The sequence below is a fragment of the Anoplolepis gracilipes genome, chromosome 4, assembly GCF_047496725.1.
Source record: "Anoplolepis gracilipes chromosome 4, ASM4749672v1, whole genome shotgun sequence".
Lineage (NCBI taxonomy): Eukaryota > Metazoa > Arthropoda > Insecta > Hymenoptera > Formicidae > Anoplolepis > Anoplolepis gracilipes.
The window spans coordinates 12436205-12460688 of NC_132973.1; the positions used below are offsets into that span (position 1 = coordinate 12436205).

Below are 24484 nucleotides of genomic sequence, written 5' to 3' on the forward strand. Positions count from 1 at the left end.
ATAAAATGTACTACATAGATTACGAGATAAAATTAGAAAGCATGTTTTTCATATACATATATAATTCATATTGCATAATATATAAGGTTCTGAGTAGACGGGCGACTTACAATTAGTCGCGCCACTTAATCGCGTGATTGAGCAACATACTTCGATTTTTCATGTATTACAATATTTCATTATTATTATATTATATTTTCTATTAATTTTATATATATATATATATATATATATATATATATGTATGTATGTATGTATGTAATTGCAGATTATTAAGCATGTAAAAAGTTTAATAATTTTAGTATTAAATATGCAAAAATGGATAAAATTTTTTTATTTTATTTGTCAAAAAATGATAAAGAGAAGACTCATTTGCAATCTTTTATATTGTCTTAAATTACAAATTTTAACTTTCGTCTTTCTTGTCTTTTATTTTTTTCCATCTCCGATCGGTGACAGCATTTATTTATTTAACTGCTCCATCAAGCATCGCGTCACATTCTCTCGGTCGCTTTTGTATGTGCGTGCATTATATAATATAAACTTACAAAGTTCTCTTAAAAAATGCACACATACGCAGCAAATGGAGCGAGGCATTGCATTTATACATAGCGTTAAATTCTTGCACACATTTGTCAGATCAATGTAATTTTGAAAATTACTGTTTGCTACTGTATTATATTAATAGTAATCTGTTCTCAAGGCAAAAGGGATGATACAAATATTTGTATTAACATTAGAATTAGATCATTATGCAGCCTGAATAGATTACAAGCATTACAATAACAGACGGTATTCTTTTCGCTCTCACAATCTTTTCATGCGATATATACGAAAAGAACTTTAGAAAAAGAAATTTACAACGTGTTATAACACGTTGGATAGAAATGACACGATTAATAATTGACAACATTAAAGTAAACATATGTATAATATGTACATATTAAGTATTTTCGAGATATTTTCGATTTTTTCTTTCCAATGAAATACTGTCGAAGATTTATCATCATTTTTATATTTACGAATACATTTTCTAAACGACGTTTTTCCCTGTAAAAATAACTTTGAGATTACTAATATACTAATAATAAAGCAATGACGAATTAGCAACGGAATAAGCGAAACAAGAGTTTGATTCTCTCGTTAGGCGATAAATAGATATGTTAAAGAATATAATTAAGATTTCCAGAGAGTGTTGTAATATAATATATAATTATAATAAATAAATTAATAAGACATGGACATGGATTGCCCAGTGTTAAAGACTCACCATAAAACTCAGCGATACATGCTAAATTCCAGTGACTTTTTAATTCTCATCAAAAGTTTAAAAAGAAGATTCTTATCTGATTTACTTGGAGGCATTTTATGCAAGTTGCCTGTACTCTGTCGAGTGAATAACCAGTGACATTGCAGTAAAACAACTTGTCAAACGCGGCGTAAGGATTTTAAAAAGGCGAATACAGAGGGAGAGCGTTGGTCAGACATAGATACGTGTTCGTCCTGGACAGCACAAAAGATACAAAACGGGTGATATAATGAAGAAGAAAAAAGTAAAAAGACTGCAATGCACAAAAAGCTATATATAAGACTAATTATTGCCTCGCAATAAAATCAAGTTAATCTATCTATAAAAATAATCATTTTGATGCCTCAATCATGTTTAATCATTATAACTGTATTATAGTTGAGAATTTAAGAGACAAATAATGTGTAAAATTGTGAAATTTACTTCTTATGCAAATACGTTATGTTACCAAGATATATCAAAAATATAAAATATAATATATGCGTCTTTTAATGAATTGACTTTTAAGAAAATATATGATAGTTAGATAATGTTATAATCGCGAGATTGAGTGAATAACTAATTATATAAAATATATTTGTATAAATAATTAAATTGAGACATAACATACGTGTACGAAAAATTTGATATTACATTTGAATATATGAATAAACGATATCTTGTGTTTTAATTGATTGTGCGATACTTTAAATTACCACTGAAAATTGTATAAAAGTATATCGGTATATTTTGATTTAATTTTTATCCGTATACTCTTAACGAAAGTCGAGCAGTGTTCAGTTAAACATGTTTTTCCAGACATTAGAGACTGCGTGAAAAAGATTAATTCTTAGAAAATCAACACGAGATGCTACCATTAACAATAAGACGCGAGATGTGTCCACGAATCTTGCAGCAACATTTTTCTATTGGATCGTGAAAATTAAGCAACTATGATTATATATTGGCAATCAATCGGAGACTCCGAATTATTTGGGTCAGGAAATTCGAGACGCCAGAGAAATATGAGATGCGTTTTCGGAATATAATAAATTTTGTAAACGACGATTTTTTTTATTGGACTATGAGAAAAGGATAATTACTGCGTTTATAATTACTGCTTATCGATCAATTATTCCGTGTGGATTAATTAATAATTAATACATATAAAAAATAAATGTATAACGCGCGCTTTGTTATATTCTAATAGAATTATAGATTTTCGTCTTGAATTCTGCCGCGAATTATAGTCTCTTATTTATTACTAGATAATATTTAATCATATTTATTAAATTTTTATCAAAATGGGAAGGAAGAGACGATTTTCTAAAGCAATCGCAGTCTCCATTGTATCGCTAAAGAAGAACTTCTCTAATTTCAATACATAAATCGAGACTAAAGATAGACTTTGTTGATCAAGAAATCTGATATTTTATGCGGTAGAACATGGTGGGCTCGTATTAGTCCTTTTTCATCTCGATCGAGACGCGGAGACTAGTTGCTTTCCATTTAATAAGACATGCAGATTTTGTAAGAGAACTTGTACCTGATGAAAATCTTAATATAACTTGATCGATAACTCAATTAATCCTTTAATTCGTACGTTGTATATGATGCGAATTACTAAGAGAATGAAACATAATTTAACATTAATATTAATATTGATGTATAATTTAATATTAATTAATAATATCATAGTGTAGATTTAATACATTATGCATTTTATTTTGCCCGCTTTTTATTCTTAAAATAATATGAAAAAATGTTTTTTTTTTCAGAGGTCATTCTATATTTATATATACCGATTTACCTTTTGTAATTATACTTTTGTACACTTATAACATTTCTATTTTCAATTTTTTAGGATTTTTAAATAATATATGAAATAAAGAAAAAAATGATGCACGTTTTTTGTAATATTCTAGTAAAATTAATTGGAAATCAATTTTGTTAGTATATATTTTAAATGTTATAAATTACAATAATTAATACTTTATTGTTTTCTCTATATATATATATATATATATATATATATAATATTTATAAAAAGTTAATATATATAGAGATGAATGAATAACAATATACAGTCGGACCTCTTACCCTACGACATTTTCGGTCCAGAATCTTCCCCTTAAACCTCTGATTCTACGACAAAAATTTGAGAGTGGGGGTATAATTCCCCTTTCACAGTCGTAGCATGAGAGGATTTTTTGTCGTAGGATAAGAGGTCCGACTGTATAAATAACTTATCGATTTAAATTTTATTAGTAATAGAGAAGATAAACTTATCCAACTTTTGAGATTTAATATTCCAGTGATTACACTTAATATGTGACATTTTTATATTAAAATGTGTTTATATATCAGAAGATATGTGTGTGTTTCACACAGTTAAATATATGCTCTTTGACACTGTGGCGATTCAAATAATGAGTTTATATATTTGTGCTTACATCATTTTTAATTTGATTAGTTAAGATTTATGTAGATTATTAGAAAATTAAATTGTTGATTAAATGGAAAAAAACATGCGAAAAAATTGACTGGAGCAATATACAATTAATGCAATTATAAACATTATTTTAAATTATTGACTGTATAATATTTAACATATTCCATATAGAGCGACTAAATTCATGGTATCCCTAGACATCCGTAATTAACTATCCTAATTAATTGCAATCTAATTGCCGTGGTAATTAAAACTGTCTAAGTTTTAACTGACACAAACTTCGTTAATAAATTTGCTTGCGCATTCTTTATTTGTACGATATTAAACTGTATTTATATACATATTTGTATTTAAAATTTTGAGGAATTAAATTAAAAACCTGTTTATACTCAGAAAATAAAAAAAAAAAACATAAAACAGTTTTTTAAGATTATATTATTATATACAATTTCTATAAAGAGTTATTTAATATTCATTTTCTCAAATCGATTCTATCTAAATGTTGTTTTTGAATTTTTTTCATAAACACCGATATTTTTTCGAAATCATTAGATTTATGCTGAGTTGCGGCCTAAGCACAAATCTCCTATTATAAACAGAGATTATATTTGAATTGACCGTGACACAAAATGTCACGATAAAAATATATAGCGGGGATTAAGAACGTAGTGGTGAAATTTCGCTTTACCGTTATAACAATGATTGAATGTGATACAAACCATCATGGCATTTATTATGATGTTTGTGCCTAATGAAATAAGATTATATATTAGAGAAATATTCTCAATCGGTACAAGAGTAGGTAATTCATCGATTATTTATTATCTGATTATTACAAATCGATAATGTCTATTATGCCATTAGGTTATTTAGTCTTCTATAAAAAAGAGCAATTTACGACAATTGTGACAAGTAATTCGTATATTCATGTTTCCGACATAACGTATGTATGTGCAAATAGAGAATTTTTCGTTTTTTATTTATAAATATTTAGAGGTATTATTTTTTTATAGATTTTTATAGATTGCTTATAGATTTTAATATTATTTCTTATATATATAATATAATACATCCTATGAATCTCTAGTTTTTGTTATTTTATTGTTTATTACATTAATTATATTGAAATATGTATATACATAAGCCGTTTCTCGATTGGAAGGATAGCCTACACGAGATTGTGTAAACATTGCATTGATTTCTGCTGTTTTTTATCAGATTCTTTTTATGCAGGATTATCTTCTTTGTGATTGTACAGTCATGTGCTTGTCGATATATCGCGATACATAACAAAGCAATTTCAAATAATGTTATTCGACAACGTTTGAGAGTCGATGCAAGAGAATGTGTATTGTGATGTTTCTTTCATAAATATTTTAAATTCTTAAACTAGGTACAAAAATATAATTTTTCTTTCAATTCTATTGTTCAAAAAAATTATAAGTACGTATAAAAAATGTATATTTATATAAATCATATTATATAATGTCAAAATAAATACACGTCAAAGAAAAAATTTCTTTAATGCTAATAAATGAAACTACTCGTATTTAAATCATTTGCATATAGACGTACAAGTATAATTTTTTTGAAACTCATTATGTATATACATGCATACATGTTTGTATGTTATAATCGAAGCTTCGAAAATTAAATCCTAAAAATGATCAAAAACGAGACATCGATCAAAAAATTCGATTATATGGTGGATCACTATTAATGTTAATATTTTGTTTTATCACGATCGTCATCTGAGGCTTATTCTCGATTATGTTTCAAATCGGATCGTCTAGACTTTAAGCGTAGCCAGTACGGTCAGAACGACGCGATCCTCATCTTTGACGAAGGACAGTGCGATCGACACAACGAGACAATATGATAACCAGCTCTCTCGCCACGAGAAATCGGTGCGAGTGAGCCTGTTCTCTTTTCTTTCGTAGACGCATAAAAGACGATACAACTTCTCCGGCCGTGGAGTATTTCTACAGAGTATAAGTCTCTAGTTTATGCTTGAGACCGCAGTTAAACATTGCGATGACTTTTATAGGCCTGTATGCGAATCCCACACACTCACGCTTGATTATACGATGTTACCTGCTGCGCCGCACGTTTTCACTTAAATGCACACGAACTTAACGCATACACGTTGCGTATTCGCACGCATCTGCCAGTCACGCACACCGTTACGGCTGGGATGTTACTCTCGCTTAGGGCAGGGTCGCCGGTTTTGAGTGCAAAAAAAAAAAGAATTTATCTGCTGTCCGAGTTGCTAATACTGATTGCCATAGGACAGATGCATTAAATATGATTAAATAATATTGTGAATAATAAATAAATAATAATAATAAAGTATAAATAGTAATAATAAATGATAAAAAATAAAATGAGAGTTCTATATTTTATGAAAAAAATATGTTAATATATAAATAAAAGTAAAAACGAGTGAGTAAGATAAATAATAATAATAAAGTATAAATAGTAATGATAAATGATAATAAATAAAATAAAAGTTCTATATTTTATGGAAAAAATATGTTAATATATATAATAAATATATATATATATATAATATATATATATATATATATATATATATATATATATATAATAAAAATACAAATGAGTGAGTAAGAGCCACGCACAACGATGATTGATGCAAATAAATTATCATTTAATTAACTCAAATATTTAATATCATTGACGTTAGACTTTATACTATTTAACTTGAAATTTATAGTTAAAATTTTAAGAGAAAAAATGGATATTATCTTAATTTTATTTTTAAGTCTATTCATAAAATAAATAAAACCATTAATAACAAGATCTGAGGAAAGGCCAAATTTCGAGTATCAATCCATGCGACATAATAATCGAAAGTGGCGAAATCTTATATTTCAATGTATAAATTTCAATGTTGTTAAAAATATGTCAAACAGATTTAACAATATGATTAAAAACACAGATTTAAAAATTTCCTATACGGATTTAAATAAATTAAAGCGGTTTATTCAAGAAAGTATACAAAAATGCTCTTCTGAAAGAGTTACACACAAATAACGTAGTGTACTAAATCTCATGTATGGATTATGGTCCTATTATCGAATAATTTTACTATTTTATTAGAGATACAAAGTTATTTTCTTTTTTCGCGCAGAGGAGAGATGTATGGTCCTCGACAATTGACTGTTGTCGGATGGTGACCAATATTGGTGACGATACATCTCAGATTTAAATCCCGAGTTATTACAATCTCGTGGATATATAATAGACATTATAATTTTATTATTAAATGTAAGTACATATTTTGTAAGTTTCTCAGAGAAGATGGAATAATATTCATATTCTCCTCGTTTAATTGGTTCATAAGCTCAAGGACATCGGTAATTTATAAAATCACTGAAGAATACAACGCAGAAAATTATTTATCTGCGATATAAATTACAGTTTATACCGCGGATGCTGTCAGATAACTGTGACAAACAACCTCGGCGATAGAGCTCGTAAAAGAGCATGATACACCTACGATACATGTGCACAAATTTGTGCATTAAAGGCAAGAAATTAAACGGAATTCTTACAAGCAATAGACAATAAACGGCCGTGTGTTCTTAGTGTCGCAGTTGATGCTGAAAAAAAAAATATTCCTATCTTCTTCGATACCGGTTGCCAGGACGGCCATTTCACGCACCTCTGAATGCGACCGTGAGAGAAAGCGTGCAACATGCAACGCACTTTTTCCGACATCGTTTCAGTGTCTTCTCGGGAGAAGTTAATCGGTCTAATTAATTAATCATAGAATCCGTCGCGACAACGAATTTTTATACTCGTGCATTCTCTGTTAATGCAAATTTATAAACTCTGTAATTTATAAACGCGGTTGATAATGGAGTTTGGACTTTCATTTTAGCGCAATTATTTCGCGTCTCAAGATTCTGCAATTAGTAATAACATCTCGCGAGATACGTTAGTCTGTGGACAGGAGTGTATAAATATATTATCATTAATGCTGATGCAAAATTATACAGTCGTATTACGCAATAGATATCTAGAAAATCAGTACGTTAAAAGTTTCGATAACCAATCTATTAAATTAACTATATTGTGTATTTTAGAAAACTAGTACTTGTGTCTTTATATTAGAGAGAAGAATATAAATATAGATATTGCTATATATAATATATATAAATATATTTATGTATGTATATATATTAATAATACATAAATAAATACGCATTCAATTTTTTGCATAGTTTACATTAAATAGAATTATATGGAAAATTAATAATTTAATTAATTGTTAAAAAATTATATTAAATGTGCCATACTATTTTTTAGTAAAAATTTTTTAGTTAAAAATTAATAGCCATACATTGGTATTACTATCTCGTGATCGTTGAAAAAATCTTATTGTTTGTTGCAAGAGTTCCGAATGATAGTCATCGATGATGTTCACTTTACGGATTGGAAGCATTCAATGAATAACGAGATAAGATTTTTTGCAACTATTTAATCTGTTGCGCTTATAAAAGCAAATCAAAAGTTCTTTTTTTTTTGCCCAATTTTTTATTTGAAAACGACGAAGGCTTTGTGTCCCAAAACGAATATTCGAAAAACTTTGCTAAGTCATGGCTAATGCACAAAAGCGTGAGCAGGATGCATCATGAGAATGACCGTTTTTTTGCGTATCATTGTTGAAAAAAAGATAAGTAAATGAACGGACATATTAACGAAAAAAAACCAGAAAAAAGTTCATTAATAGATCGCATCAATAAAGCAAAACGCGGGTGTGATCGCATTTTCTATGGTCGTATTTCACAGACGCAAGTAACAAAATCTTCGCCTCTGGAAAGGAACATTCTTATGTCGCTTGTATATTGACCTTTTGAAACCGGCTTTATTTATCTTGATTCTGTTATAATCGCCGTATCAAATTAGTATAATATTGCGAGAAATTTCACGATATTATTGCATTGAAGTACCTGACACAATTTTTACAGATACATCGTACTTGTTCTCAACCCAATTACGCATTCATTTTTCTTTGCTCATTCCACAAATCTGTCATCACTTGTCTTTATATCGTGTGTTTACGCGTTCATATAGCCCTCATATATCAAGCTGTCAGTTGTTCTGAAATCCCGTTATACTATGCGGCGTTTAATTTTGCATAATAAACAGAGTATGCCGTTATAATACAGCGGTTAGGTTACGCGGAAGGTAAAATTTGATATACTTGTTGATTGAAAGTGCGCGTTTGTTTCATAGTTATTTCATAATGATATTGTGCGTGCAGTTAAGTTCTTCAGTTCGTTGTTATCGCAAACGAGGCGTAAGCGGGAGAAGGAAAGATAAAAAAAGCAATGTGCACATATAACGCAGTGTATGATTACCTACATGCTTATCCTTTTTACCGTAGACGTCATAAACAACATGTATATATAATTATTGTAAAGTGTCTCGTATCACTACCAGCGTAACTCAAGAGCAATTTACATTATATATTCAGTAACATGTTTTTTTTAATACATGCATCGAGCAGAGTACACATTTTCTTTACATTGTGATTGTGTTGTGTGAGATGTGAGAGAGATGCTGTATACTGTATAATGCACCAGCAGCCTATAAAATTATACAAAAGACTACCGTACGATATATTATTATATATATATTATAGACATAATATTATATATTATGTATAGATATATCAAAATTATTGGAAAAAGAAGAGTAAAATATATGACGACGTAGATTTTAAATAACCCTGTTATTCTGCAACTCGTTTTATATAAGAGATTCAGATTTGTTGCAGATTATTAATGATGACTTTTTTATCAGATAGTTAACAAGAATATATATGTTTGTCAAAGAATAGTAACATATTCAAATAAAATATTGAGTTATATAAGATGTATGTATATTTACATAAACACGTATCTCCAAGTATCTGTAATTAATTTTTTGGTCATTTTACAATCTGTTATAACGTTTATTACGTTAATTATGTAAAAAAAAAAAACTTATGTACATTTTAATAGATACGATGGTAATTAAGTTATTTTAAGTTTTCACACGAACAGATTTTGCTGCGTTAAAAAAATTCGTTTATGTCATTAATTCAAATATGTGTGTGTTTTTGTATTCAACCACATGAATATAAAAAAATAATTATTTTTGTACTAGTAAAGTTGATACGTATTTATAAATTAAATTTTTATTATATTACATTATTATACTATATTATTTTATTATATTATATTTTATATTATTATATTATTATATTAATTTTAAAAACTGTATGATTTGTTGTAAATGTTATGCTATATAATGCAATAAAGAGACTAAACTGGTACACGTTATTAAAGAGTCCTTTCTTAACAGCTGTTGCTCTTTAATATGCTTAGTGCTAGTTCAGGCTCAGGCCAAGATGTCGCACAATGTTACACACGATCAAGAAGATTTTATAATATGATTTCTTTGACATTGACACACTTTATCCTAAGTCTGACAATGTGAGTGACACTATCGCTATTATATAAGACAAAGTGCAAATATTTATATGTATATATATATATATATATATATATATATATATAAATATATGTGTGTGTGATACTGTAATGTGTGACATAACCTGAAAATCAGGATATTTTTCTTTTTGACGAGATATATATTCGTCCTCTAATTATTATTTTATACAATAATATACATTGAATAATATTACTCGTTTGATATCTCATTTTTCTTATTTTGTAGAGCGAAAGTCTAATGGATCTACAAACTCAACAGAAGATTTTACAATTTGAGACGTTTGTAAACGATGTATTAAAAGCTGATCTTGCAAAATTGGCTGAAAAACTCGATGCTAAGAATGCTGACGTTACTGAATTTCTACAACTGAAATCGGTGATAACTACGTTTCAAAATACAAATGTCGAAAAAACAGGTTTCAAGACCAAAGTCGATATAGGACATAACTTTTTTATTCAAGCACACATTCCAGATGCTTCAAAAATTTTACTAGACGTTGGTTTAGGACATTATGTAGAATTTGATTTGAATGAAGCTTTAATTGTTATAAATATACGCATCAAATTGCTAGAGGGACAGATTGCTCATTTGCGGAAAATGATTGCAAGAATCAATGCTCATATTAAATTAACTCTTTTGGTCATTAGAGATTTACAAGGAATTGAAGAAAATAATCAATAAAACATTGTAATGAACAAAAGATAATTTAATAAAAGATTCAAAAATTATCCAATGCTCTTTTTTGTTCATAAATAGATAAAAAAATAGTATATATGTTAAAACTTGTTACAATGACAGCACATATAAATTTTGTAAATTTATTAACAAGATTGCATTTCAATATATATTTTAATTTTAATTTTAAAAATTTATAAAGATCTAGTGCTATATATTAAATATTAAAGTATTGAATATGGCAAGAATTGTTCTTAAATGTATCAAGAGCCTAACTATAATAGCATTTCTTGATAACATTATTATTACTTAAATCTGAATATAATTATCTTTAGCATAATAAAAAGAATAAATTGTATTATTTAATTTTCTGTATTAGCAAAACATATCAGGCAAAGAAACAAAAAGGAAAAATAATTTTTATTTGTACAATATACGCTAATGCAAAAATAATGTAATACACCATATGTACAGTAATAAAACATTTGATACATTTTATGAAGCATTAGTGTTGTAGCTTCATGTCTTTAGCCAAAATAAGATGGCATGTTTAAAAAGTGCTTCTTCCATTTCCTTTATCAAATTTCAGATGCAGCCACTTATGCAAATATGTGCAAAAGTAGCCTTCCTAGCATTTTTTCCCTATTCTCCCTCATGTGTACATCTTGCACTTTGTGACTTAAGCTGATGCTCTCCTATAAGAGTTTGAAGCTTGCATGATATGTTTCAAGTGTTTACCAGTGCATTTATGCATATATTAAGTATAAGGCTCTCCTATTAGGTATACAGAATATTCATTCACACAATCTATTCATTTACTAACTCTTTAAGATTTTGCAAAATGATGCAGTTTTTCAAAAATTCTGTCCTATTCTAATTTCATTTCACAAACTATTTAAAAAATTTTTAATTACTGTGACATCTATACTTAGATCATAAGTCTAAAAGTTCGTTTCTTGTTTTTATTTATTGCTTGATTGTGTTTGATATGATTGTTAAATTTTGTAAAGATAAGTATGACCCAGTGTACATGTAATAACATTTATAGTGTAGTTGAATTATTGTCGAATTATATCAAATATATATGAATTTCATTAATACTATTTATATATAATACCTTATAATAAAATATTTATTAATTTATATTTATGGTAATTGACGAGTAAATTTATATAATAATTGTCGAAACATTTTCTATAGTACAAACTCTATATGAGCTTATGCTCATAAGAGAGTCGGTGACAAACTCGATACTCGTATGATAGTAGTATCATCGGATGGTAATATATCATTCCTTCATTGACATAGTATGATGATTAATTTGAATCTTTTAAAGAAAGAGATTGTACATTTATGTACTGTTAGTAAATTCTAACTATTTTTACATATTATTGGTTGACAGTAAATATTCGGTATACATAGGAATTTCTTCAATGATATTACTTTTGAAATATCTAGATGGCATCGAAAAAATTCATCGATATTTCTTATATATTTCTTTATATGTATATATATATAAAATATATTGTTCGATAGTAAGAGAGAGAGAGAGAGAGAAAGAGAGAGAAAGTAAGAATTGGTAAATTAAAGAAAACAAAATATTTATTATCTATTTTAAAAATTAAGGAAAATGTTAATATTTCGATAAACCTTTTTAGTTTTTCTTTTATAGACATTTTAAAATTATAATATCTTGAAATTCTCTAATTCTCTTTTATAGCATATCTTAATTTGTGCTACATATTATAACATTTTCTACAATTATTTGATAATTAGCGTTATATGTTTTTTAACACTATAAATTAATATATTTTGTACGAATGTACGTTTTATATTCAGTTATTACATTCTATGAATTTAAAGAAAAATACACCATCTATTTATAGCTCCGCTTTTCAATAAAAACAAATTTTTTGCGACCAGTTCCTATTTGCATTTTGATTCTGCAAGAGAAAAAGAAGAGAAAAAGAAATAAAGATTCCGGATACGGAAATCAATTCGTCCGGTTCAATTATGCGAAACGTAGTAACTAAATCTGATTAGAAGGGAGAGATTGGACAGTAAATCTCTAATATTAAGATAAAAAAATCAATTCGTGATTCGGCTCGTGGTCTTAAGACATAGGTACGAAGTTGAGCAATCCACATTTAAATAACTACGAAGAAGCCATACATCTATACGTCTGGAATATAATTATTTACCATGGCTGTACACACGATTGATATTTTCTAAAAATGATTTTAGAAATATTTTTCGGTACTATTATTAATATATCTTATATATCTTATAATTGTCTAAATTTATGATAACGTATTATTTCATAAATATAATATACGACAGATATATAGTTAAAATTTAATTTACTTTTTTTGGTATAATAGAATAATAGATGCTTATTAAAATTAAAAGATTTTTTTCGATTTGCATAGCATGTATTCTTTTATATGATTTTAATGATAATATCATCTATCTAAAATTAAAATATCAAAAGTTACTTATAATATTGATATAATTTGAAATAAATTCTAAAGTGACATGTATTCTCTCTCTCTCTCTCTCTCTCTCTATATATATATATATATATATATATATATATATATATATATATACATATATATATATATGTATATATATGTGTGTGTGTGTGTGTGTGTACATTAATGCGAGAAAAAGACAAAAATATTTTTATTGAATGATTTTTATTATATTTCTTACTTTATAATATTTGTATTGGCGATAGATTCTTTACAGGGCGCTTTGCACGTCCATTACAACCCTGCATTCTAACTCGAATGAACCCTATTAGGGGTTCTTGGCCTACAGATGAGTGTAAAGCACAATAGATTACTGACGCGGAGAGTTGTTACACGAATATTGGTTATACAAGTGTCTTTTTCAAATGTCGACAGATATTTTTAAATTGGAATCACAATGTGAGAAAAATTTTGCAAATCTTTCTTCGAAGGTATGTATCCTAATTTATTTGATTTTTAATATATTTATCTTGGTTCATTGTTTTACATTGTTCGTAAAATATCTCTCTGTTTGAAATATGCTTCATTTAATTCATATTGTAAACATTTCGGTAGAAATTGCTGATTTTGACAGATGATCCATAATTGCGTCGATTATAACAGCTGACTGTTATTAAATTCAACAATTTAAAAAAATTTACTTATAATTATAATTATTTTTTTTTGTAGTATGAATTTTTATATCTAATATAATATATCTTTTGTTTACTACTCAATTATATGTTTGCATCTAGATGTTAACCGAGTCTTGCATTGTTGATTATTCCGCTAATTATAAATAACAATTGATTTATGTCTTGATCTATGTGTGTTGTTTATTCTAGAATATGGAAATTATGAACATTTATCACTATCTCATCGAAGAAATTTCGGGTAAGTTAGATGAATGAGTAAGTAACTGAATAAAAATATTATATTCATGGAAAATAATATATGTATAATGGATAAAAATAAATAAACATATTTGTCAGGATATAATAATATCACGTGGAAAATACATTTCTTAAAGTTATTTCTTTGAGTGTATGAGAGGCTCTCTTTATTATTAAATGTATAGATATCCAGACATGTATAGATAGCATACATATATCCAAAAGATATTCAGAACAGAGGTCATAACGACCTTAGTAGCCATGATACTGACCGGCTTCATTGCAATATAGGTATGCAATTTCATACTTCAAAATCTACATAGAAATTAACTTTTTCAATAAAAAACTTTTAAAAATATATAACTAATAATAAAACTATTTAAAAAAATGTTTAAAGTGATTAAAGCTTTTTATATGTTTTATTGCTAATGAAAATATTGTACATTGTACATTGACAAATGTAGAATTCTATTCCCCTCCCCGTCTCTCCCACGGTCATTGACTAAATGACTAGCGAAAAAACATAACATCCCTGATACAGAAGACATCTCGAAAATGTCTTTAGGGGATGTCTTCGGAATGTCTTTTGAATGTGCATGTCTGGGAAATATTTTAAAAATTTCTTGTTTCTATAACTACAAAATTTTTGAAATTTTTCTATGCATTATTTCGCGATGTTCTTACAATCATTTTCATGAATTTAAATACGTTATTGTACGTGTATATATTATAATATATATTTTGAAACTCTTGAATTTTCTTTTTCGTTTTGCAGATCCTAGAGTTTCTGATTGGCTGTTTATGTCAAATCCGCTTAGTATAGCACTAATTTCACTCGCTTATTTATCTTTTGTACTTTATTTTGGACCACGTTACATGAAGAACAGAAAACCTTACGCGCTTAAAAAGACTATGATTTGTTACAATATTTCTGTCGCAATTGCAAATCTTGTTATATTTTATGGTGTAAGTATACTCAATAAATTTTATATATATATGTGTATATATATATATATAGGTGCATGTATATTATTATGTGATAAATATTTTTGATTGTAAATGTTTCATTTTACTTTCTATTTATAATTTTAGGTTTAAAATTGTGTTTTTAATATATTTTCTGTCTTAGATACTTACCTCGGGTTATACGACGCATCTTTCCATGGGATGTGAGCCTTTTGTAATTTCAAATGATCCTATGTCGCTTAGCGTAAGTAACTCCATTTAAAGTCTATAATAAAATTAAATATTATAAATTAATTTTTGAAGCTTAAAATATTTGAAATAAAATTATTTAATATTAAAACATTTTTACAAAAACTTCAAGAATTTTTAACATAAATAAACTGAAAATTTTATCAATATAAAAGCATTTAATATAGAAAGTTTCTTAATAAAAATTGTGTGCATGTATATATATATACACACATATACATGTATTTACGTGTGTGTCTACGTTCGCGTGTATATGAATTTTTATTATTTATAGATGGCTCGATGGGTATGGTGGATTTTAATTCTAAAAATCACCGAGCTTGCAGATACCGTAATTTTTATCCTTAGAAAAAAATATAATCAAACGTCATTTCTTCACATATATCATCATACAATTACTCTTTTTTTGGCGTGGATCTCTTGTAAATATGCACCTGGTAAGTATTAGATGAATAATTTAAATAATTTTGGAAGAAACTTGAGTCAATGATTTATTCGTCTTGTTGTCTGTCGAAAAAGATTTAAAATAAATTATATGCTATAATTATATTGGCTTAATATTTTAAAAAGATCTATTTTCTTATATTTATAATCAGATAAATAATATCCACAGGTGGCATGTGGACCTTTATAATGTTACCTAATTGCGCCGTGCACGTAATCATGTACATGTATTATTTCTGTGCTTGTTTGGGGCCCGAAATGCAAAATATAGTCACTCCTTGGAAGAAATATATGACACGTTTGCAACTGGTATGTAGCAATTAACGTCAATTTATATTTGTTATATTGCGGTGTTCCGAACCAAAGTTTTTAGTCATCGATTGTTAAAAATATTAATTAGATTTTTACGTTCGCTTTTTAATAGTTTTACAAAGTATTCCAGATTCATGCGAGCATACGAGAAAGCGTTTTGCGTGATATGTTCATACATGCGAACTTCATTGTGGTTACAGCGCTTCCCATAACTTGATAACTGGCTTTTCACGAGGGATTGAAAAGCTCCGTAAGCGCTGCTTGCAGAATCACACGTGTTCTCGTCGAATCCCAATTCGGTTTGCATTTGAGCGTAACAGCGAGTAGCGGGGTAAAATGGGTGGACGAAGGCTCGTGGTACCGTTTTTAATTAAATAATCCGTTACCAGAGAATTTTTATTTCCAGCGATATCGACGGAACGATTTATCGGGTTACGTAGTTGTTTAATTTCGCGCGGAGCTTTTGCTCTAGAATTCCTGTCAGAGGTTGGACGAGGGCAAAATGCTTTTCTGCATTATAAATATATATATATATATATATATATATATATATATATATACATATGCCTGTATGTATATACATATATGTACATGCACACTATATATATAAAATTGGTCATAAACATGCACTAAATAAATATTAAAAATACTATATTCATACTATTTTTATGTGATTCGTAGCAAATATTTACATTATTTTACTTCTACACTTTTTAGATGGATTTTATTAATGTATTTTGGTTTTACCAATTTGAATATTTTATTAATATACTTTAGTTTGCTTATAAATATAAAATAGTTTGCGAATAAAAATTATGTTATATTAAAAACTCATATTAAAATTAATAGATAATATTAATAGACGTTTGATTATATAATATTTAAATATTTTAAAAATATAAATATAAAATTTTAAAAATTACAAGCACATGTCTCTTCGTATGTTTATCATAGTGAAAATCGACATATTTCTTATTTTAGATCCAATTTGCTATCATGGTGGCCCATACGTTCCAAGCACTTCTACCATCCTGCGAGCCAGCGCGGAAACCATTAGCATACATTTACATGTCTCAAATTGCCATTATGTTCTATATGTTCTTAGACTATTATAGGAAGTCGTACTTGAGAAAAAAAATTGAGTAAACGAGTAATATCTTATGACATTCTAGTTAGCCAAAAAGTATGAACATCAATTTGATGTATTTGCATGGAATTTATATGAACATTAATGCGTTTGTGTAAATGAATAAAGCTACTCTCTTAAATACTCTTTTAATTTACAGTTAGTTTAACAAAGAGAAACAACAAATTTGATTATTTATAATAATCACAAATACAAATTAGATAAGAATTTGCAAAATTTAAAGAGTTAAATTGTTATTATCAAAGATACAAAGCTTTTTTCATAATTACATATTTGTATATTTGTTTATTATATTTATCAACATATTATTTATATTTTTTTGTTATGCTATACGCATGCCTGATTTAATCAGCATAATATTATTTTATAGTAAAAAAATACCGTTGAAAATTTTTTTAATTTATGCATATTAATTTCATTTGCGTATATTTGCGAATATACTTTGAAATTCTACGAAATATACTTTTATCTCATTACTTTAATCTCACAGACCGTGAGATTTTTATGCAATAAATAAAATATAGTTTATCATTCTCTCATAAAAAGAATTTATACCATTCTTATTCCTTATTAATTATACGTTGATATAATTATCGTAAAAATAAACAAAGCAGGAAAATAGAATCAAATATAATTTATCTGATATCTCAAAAGAGAAGGATTTAAGAAAGACATACATAAAGAACACACATAAGTCATACTATAAGATGAGATATGTTACGTTGCTTGTAATGCTCTTGTGTTACGTCAGCTCGGATTTTATTCACAAGACTGTTTTACCGTCGAATCCTTTTCTTCTTTCTGATTTACTTTGTATTATACAATGTTCCAGATTTCATTCTGTCAGTGTCGTAAATATAATATATCGAACACGTATCGTGAAATTTGTTTTTTTCTGTTTTCGTTCTTTCTTACATCAGAAGAGAGAGTCTTTATCATTGAAAATAAAGAATATTTTGGAAAGCTATCGAAGTATTAAAAAAATGATATTTGGGAAAACTTCAATTTCTGTTACTATTTGTGAGAACAGTTGCTTAAACTTTCTTAACTTTCTTTACATGATTATTTTCCCTAAGTTGTGTAAGAACTCCAATATTTGAACGCGCATAGCTTTTTCCGTGGTCGAAAGTATCCCGTGCAATCCCGTGCTATTCCCATACGTAGTTGAATATATAGATACATATATGTTGTGTTTCATGTAGATACGCGTGTGTCCGGGAAAATTGCATTACCTACCTTACTCGACTGTTTTCCCGGCCGACTGACATTAGCATAGCGGATTAGTGCGTCCATGGCTTTAAGTCGACACGCATGGCCTCACGCCGATAAGACTTTATTAACGTCTCCTGTATTTATCCCATGCTTCAAGCGACCCCTTTCTGCATAGAACGTCCTTCCCTTTAAGCTCTCACCGTATACGCGATAGGCTAATCCTTTCCATGTATGTATAGTTTCATGTATCCTTAATATATATATATATATATATATATATATTTTTTTTTACCACACATTTTGTTCTGTCTCTTTTTATTTGATATAACTTTCATATTTGATACTGTATATTTTATAAATTATATTTCTTCTAAACAACTCTCTTACGGGAGATGCTTATTCGTGACTATGATAAATTATAGATTATTATTACACCCCTAACAGTTAAGAGTAATTATCATTTTCTACTACTTAACGAGCAATTATGAATTGCTCTTCAACGTAATAATCACTGTGCTTATCTTTTATTTATTTAGCGTGAGTAATGATTGCTTGGTGCTGAACATATTGAGGCGGCACGGTGATTTATTTACTACGGGTAGTCAAGATATAAGGAACCGAGGGCTGCGTAAAGATGTATTATATTTAGTTTACAAAAGAAAGGGAGAGACTGGCGCCAAAAATACAAGAAGGGTGGATTATTGAAGTTAAAATTTCATCAATAATTTTATCATTATTTGGCGCAATTTTGTTGAACAACTTATTTAGTCGAAACAACTTAATTTCGGCATTATAATGATATCACCTTATCTATATTTAATACGTTATTCTAATTGACGTAATAAAGTAAGAGATAAAGGCTTTAAAGAGATCATCTATACAATTAATCGGATTTACAATAAAGTTAGTGTTTGATTTTAGAATATTATGTAATTTTTAACATATATAGTCACGTTATATTCGGCTCAATAATTAATTAATAACTTTGCAGGATTTGCATTGACGTTTACTTGTAAATCATCGTCGTGAAATATGGAGCGGCAGTTCTACGTGTCGGCGTGCAATAGTTGACATGCAATAGTTGACATGCAATACCACCAAAAAAAGTCAAACTGAGGAAGAGTCTCTCGTACGAAATGTATGACCGTCACGGCACCTATCTCGCTTTACTATGGAGAAGATTCATTTTTCATCCAGTCTCTAGCTAGAAACGTGATCTCGAAACAGTGCACAGCCAGAACTTTTAGAGAATATTTTGCAAGTTTCAAGCTGTGCGACGTAGGTAGGTAGATGGTTCTATTAGAGCGAGAGAAGAATATCGTTTGCGACTATTTCGAGAAAGGAAATTCCGAAGGTACAATTGCGTTTATTTTAAAATAAAAGAAAACTTTCGAGCACATTAGAACGTGCTTGAAAACAAAGAGCTAGATTTTTTGCAAATAGAAAGAATTGCGTATAAATATAATTTTGTTGCATTATAAAAATTTATAATTGATGTTATGATATACATTTTTATGCATATTATAAATGTTGAAATATACATATATGTACAGTATATTTGAATAAAACTAAAATTATGAACTTTAAAATACCAGGGAAAATATTTTTATATACAAGACACTTTTACGGCTAAAAAGTTTTTTACATTGTTGAGAGATATGTAATAATCGCAATAATAGATTAATACAATGCTATAATTATTTTCATATAATTTTATCTATATTCTCTATTTTTTAAAAATTGTTTGACTCAGAAACGTAGATATTACAATATCGATCGCGCAATTTCGCCATAGTTAGCGTGCGTATGGCAAAACGCATATGGTAATATCGCGACGTATAATATATGGTAGGAGCGGCACTTATTTTCGGAAAATTTTAATACTGCACCCGGTGTCATTATTACCAGCTATGCCTCTTGACGACGGTGCAGCCAATTCTGTGAAATTTATAATAGCACCGCCAGCATATAGTCGCCGCTCCCATATTACGATTTTCCGTTACGATCGCCGTGTTACGACGTAATTGGTTGCTTAAATACCAAAGTACATATGTACATAATTGTGTAGTATCTATTCGAAATGGCATTCTGCAGATTAGGCGATATAGTTTCGGCTCTTTCGGCATAGCACTGACAATGGATCGAAAGCTCGCTCGAATTACCTGTCTTTAACATATATATCTTTTGGTGCCAGTAATTTACAGCATCGATTTGACGTATGCAATTCTAAATCAAGTTGTTTCGAAGCGTAAGTTTAGGAAAATAGTCCAAAAACCGTATCGATCTTATCTTTAATTCATCGAACAAGCTTGCAAAAGAAAGTAATTAATTTTTACTTAATCCAATTTGCTTCTATTTATTGCAGCTAATATAATGCTTATTTAAAATGTCATAAATAAGTAATAATTTTTTTCATTAATTATTTATTTTTACACTTTTTACGTTTCGGAAATATTAGTCGGGTCTAAATAAATGCGACATTATTAATCGCATATCATTAAAAATCCACAGATGTTTCGAAGCGGTCTTTAAATCTTATCGAGACAATTTCGTAGATGAAAGATTATACCATATATTGCGGAAATCGTAACGCTGCCGGAACGTAATAGAGGAGTCCACCGTATTTATGATCGGTGTAAAACATCGGGCCCATGCCGACTCGCTTGCAGCGAGAAAATTTCACGGCAACACGTGGCACCACAGCGGAATTTAATAACATCGCGTACGGACTCGGGACACCGTTTAGAATTTAATACTAATTTAAAAGAGATTAGTTCCGTATCCGGCGCCAGACAAGGATCACTACCCTCTCAGACAGCCCTTTCGCAGGAGAATTTCAGGGACAACGAGCGAGCGCAGAAGCACAGTTCCCACGGGGGAAGCGGCTTAATTAATTGAACTTAATTTAAATTTAATTTAATTTCCTCTATCTCTTTGCACGTCGTCGGAAGCACACGCGTCCGCTGCGTGTCTTATGCGTGGCGCGTACGATAGCACAATGAAAATAGACGGTATTTATGAACGGCATAAAGGCATAAACAATACCTTTGCAATATAATACTTTTTATAAACTGTGCTACGAAGCTACTACCATGAAATTATTCTGCTCAAGAAACGTATTATTTTCTCAGAAAATTAATTAACTATTTCAGTGAGCTAATTGATTTCCTTTGCCTAAAAATCTTTACGCAGTTGTAACGAGTTGCTATTAATTGCTGTTATTTGTTGAGAGATTTTCTTTTTATGCGCGAAAAAAAAAGAACTTTTAGAAAGCATTTCTTACTTATTTATCTTAAGTTATGATTATTGTCAATTATCGAAAAACTATAAAAATCTTTTCACTGCAGCCCGCTGCAGTCATAATTTCTTAACTAAAACGTCAGACATACCAAAAGCTGGCGAAGATTAATGAACGTGAAGCGAGGAAGACATTACGCGAGCTGAGAATGGGAAAGAAATGCTAAAGAAATCGGGCTCGTAGGCAACGCGTCGGCTTATTTCTTTCCGTTGCGATTTTACATCTTAAGTGGCGAAGAGCTTGTTGTAGTTTGAAAGGCACGCATAACGCAAGATGATTTACTCCGGCTGTAAATCATAGGCTGCTTGTGAGAGGTACCGCCAAATTTACCACAACGGCCCATCGAGAATTTCGATTTCAGGCCGCGCACGCGAGCCTTTTCGCGAATATTGAGGAAGTTTCTTTTTCCGTCCGGAAATCCATCCCGAGTAAAACTTGGATTGTTCCTTCTTCTCGCGATGCGACCGTGTTAGAATGAAACTGAGGGTTAAAAGTAGGGATTCTAAGGGGTGAGCGAGGAGAGGGGAGAGAAAAACTGATTGGAATAAAAACTTTGAATATTTACAACTAGAATTGGGGATTTCGAGCAGCCCATTCGAATTTATTAGAGAATATCGATGAAATTCTGTGTCGCGCAGGATTTAAGACTTTCAGTTGAAAGAACGAGAGTAGCTGCATGTGGCTAGAAAAATTCCAGGAAAGCAAGGTAAACGAAAAAGTTTATGAGTCGTAAGATTCGTGCAATGTACATAAACAACATAAGGAATATATAAATATCTATGTAATTAGTGAAAGAGTAACATCATTTTTAAAAAAGCTGTTAATTTATCCTTGGATGAGATTAAATGCCGATATAATATAACATTCAAAAAGAAAGAACGCTTGCAAAACTTTCTCTTCACACAGATAAAACTTATATTATATATTGATTCGTGAATATGCATCGGCAAAGTACGGTGAATTAGCCTGATCCGCAAGAAATGTTCGATCACTTTGTCAGAGGCTCCTCCCTTTCGATTCAAAGTTTTTATCTTAACTAGAGCCGTAGTTAAACTTCGCTGGAGCAATTTACCGACTTGTATAAAAAATGGATACTAACTTTTTGTTTAGTGCCTTGCTGCCTCTTGACTAAAGGAACTAGATTTAGTAGCTTTCCGTAATTTTATAAAACCTGAAGAAGAGTTTTAGAAAAGCGTAATCTTTTTTTTGCGCATAAACTTTCTTGCAGTTGAATGGCAATAAATAATAAATTTATCGTTTGCTATGTACATATCGTGAATAATGTGTTTTATTATTGTATACTTGTTATGTCACAGATTAGAAATGAAAATTTCAAATAAACATTGCGTCAAATGCACTAGCCAACATTGATTTTAGTTAATGTACAGAATTGTATTATGTGTTTAGAGATATCGGTAATTTTAACAGATCAAATAAAAAAATAAACTCACAAACATATTGAATTAATTGCCATGATGTATATTGATACATGTTGTAGATTATATAGAATGAATAAACACAAAAATTTATTTAGGCTGGTTGAAGTATCGATTAATTGAAACGATCTATTTGTAATAATTTGATTAATTATATAATAATCACATAAATTTAGTTACTTTTATTTGATCGCATAATAATTAATTTATATACATATATATATATTTTAATAATATATATTTATATATTATTATAATTATATATATACACACATATATATATATATATATATAATTATATTTTCCCAACATCTCTCTCTCTCTCTCTCTTTCCTTCTATATATAATGCATTTACATATTTACATTATTATTATATAATTATAGTATTTTATAATATTTATTATATATTAATATAATATTCGTTCCTATAATCATAAGCTTTATATTGAAAGACACATTTTTTATTTTATTTTATTAAAGAATAATAATCCATCATAATCCATTTAATATGTAAAAAAATAAAAATATTATATAAAATTATATTTATTCTTTTATACAAAATTTATTTGACTTTTTCTTATAAAGAAAAGAGATCAGACATTCACACACACATCGTTTCTTAGATACATAAATAGATTCTTTATGCGATGAGCGCGGATAATCTGATCCGTTTAATCGTATGCTCGATATCGCTACTACCTCTCACGTGCTTTATGCAAAGACAGGGATCTGATATCCGCGCAAATGATAATGCCCTGTATCCTGTTATCGCTAGGGGCAAGGAGCTACGGCGTAACAACTCGTCCTTGAGATAAATGGATTACGACCTACTACGCGTATCGAACCGAAATTAATTCAGTCACGATCGTCGCAGCACGTCGAGAAGAGGAATGTGAAAGAAGGAAGATGGACGGAAGAAAGGTAGAAAAAAGATACATCTTCTACTTATCTCGACGGCATCGTTGACTGTGAAAACACGGGGAAGGATAATAGAAAGTGTCGTTGATGGTACAGCTAATGACGGAGAACGAGAATAATGTTATAATAAGTGTAGCGACGAAGTAGTATTTT

General features: G+C 28.9%; 2 protein-coding genes across 4 annotated transcripts in view; one reads left to right on the plus strand and one right to left on the minus strand.

The window, feature by feature from the left end:
* LOC140665392 (uncharacterized) overlaps window positions 1–24484 on the minus strand; it is a 98715-nt gene that overhangs the window by 73765 nt on the left and 466 nt on the right. The window contains exon 2 of the mRNA XM_072891480.1: window positions 15487–15580. The gene's annotated coding sequence lies outside the window, so the exon portion shown is untranslated. The remainder of the gene's footprint in view (window positions 1–15486; window positions 15581–24484) is intronic.
* On the plus strand, window positions 13624–17491 carry LOC140665394 (very long chain fatty acid elongase 1). Of its 3 annotated transcripts, none has more exons than XM_072891484.1 (7): window positions 13624–13908; window positions 14302–14350; window positions 15125–15315; window positions 15479–15559; window positions 15839–16001; window positions 16178–16317; window positions 17302–17491. In XM_072891484.1, the coding sequence occupies exons 1-7, from the start codon at window positions 13843–13845 to the stop codon at window positions 17464–17466; spliced, it is 855 nt and encodes a 284-aa protein (XP_072747585.1). In that variant the 5' UTR covers window positions 13624–13842; the 3' UTR covers window positions 17467–17491. The 3 variants fall into 3 exon arrangements, with proteins under 3 accessions (XP_072747585.1, XP_072747584.1, XP_072747583.1); XM_072891483.1 differs by lacking the exon at window positions 15479–15559 and adding an exon at window positions 16443–16570 and having other exon boundaries at window positions 17302–17348; XM_072891482.1 differs by lacking the exon at window positions 15479–15559.

Bases quoted from the DNA above. Each gene is read 5' to 3' on its own strand.
- LOC140665394 (XM_072891484.1), top strand. From the start codon at position 13,843: ATGTCGACAGATATTTTTAAATTGGAATCACAATGTGAGAAAAATTTT. The intron at 14,351-15,124 runs GTAAGTTAGATG...TTCGTTTTGCAG, and splicing joins TCTCATCGAAGAAATTTCGG to ATCCTAGAGTTTCTGATTGG. The intron at 16,002-16,177 runs GTAAGTATTAGA...TAATATCCACAG, and splicing joins CTCTTGTAAATATGCACCTG to GTGGCATGTGGACCTTTATA.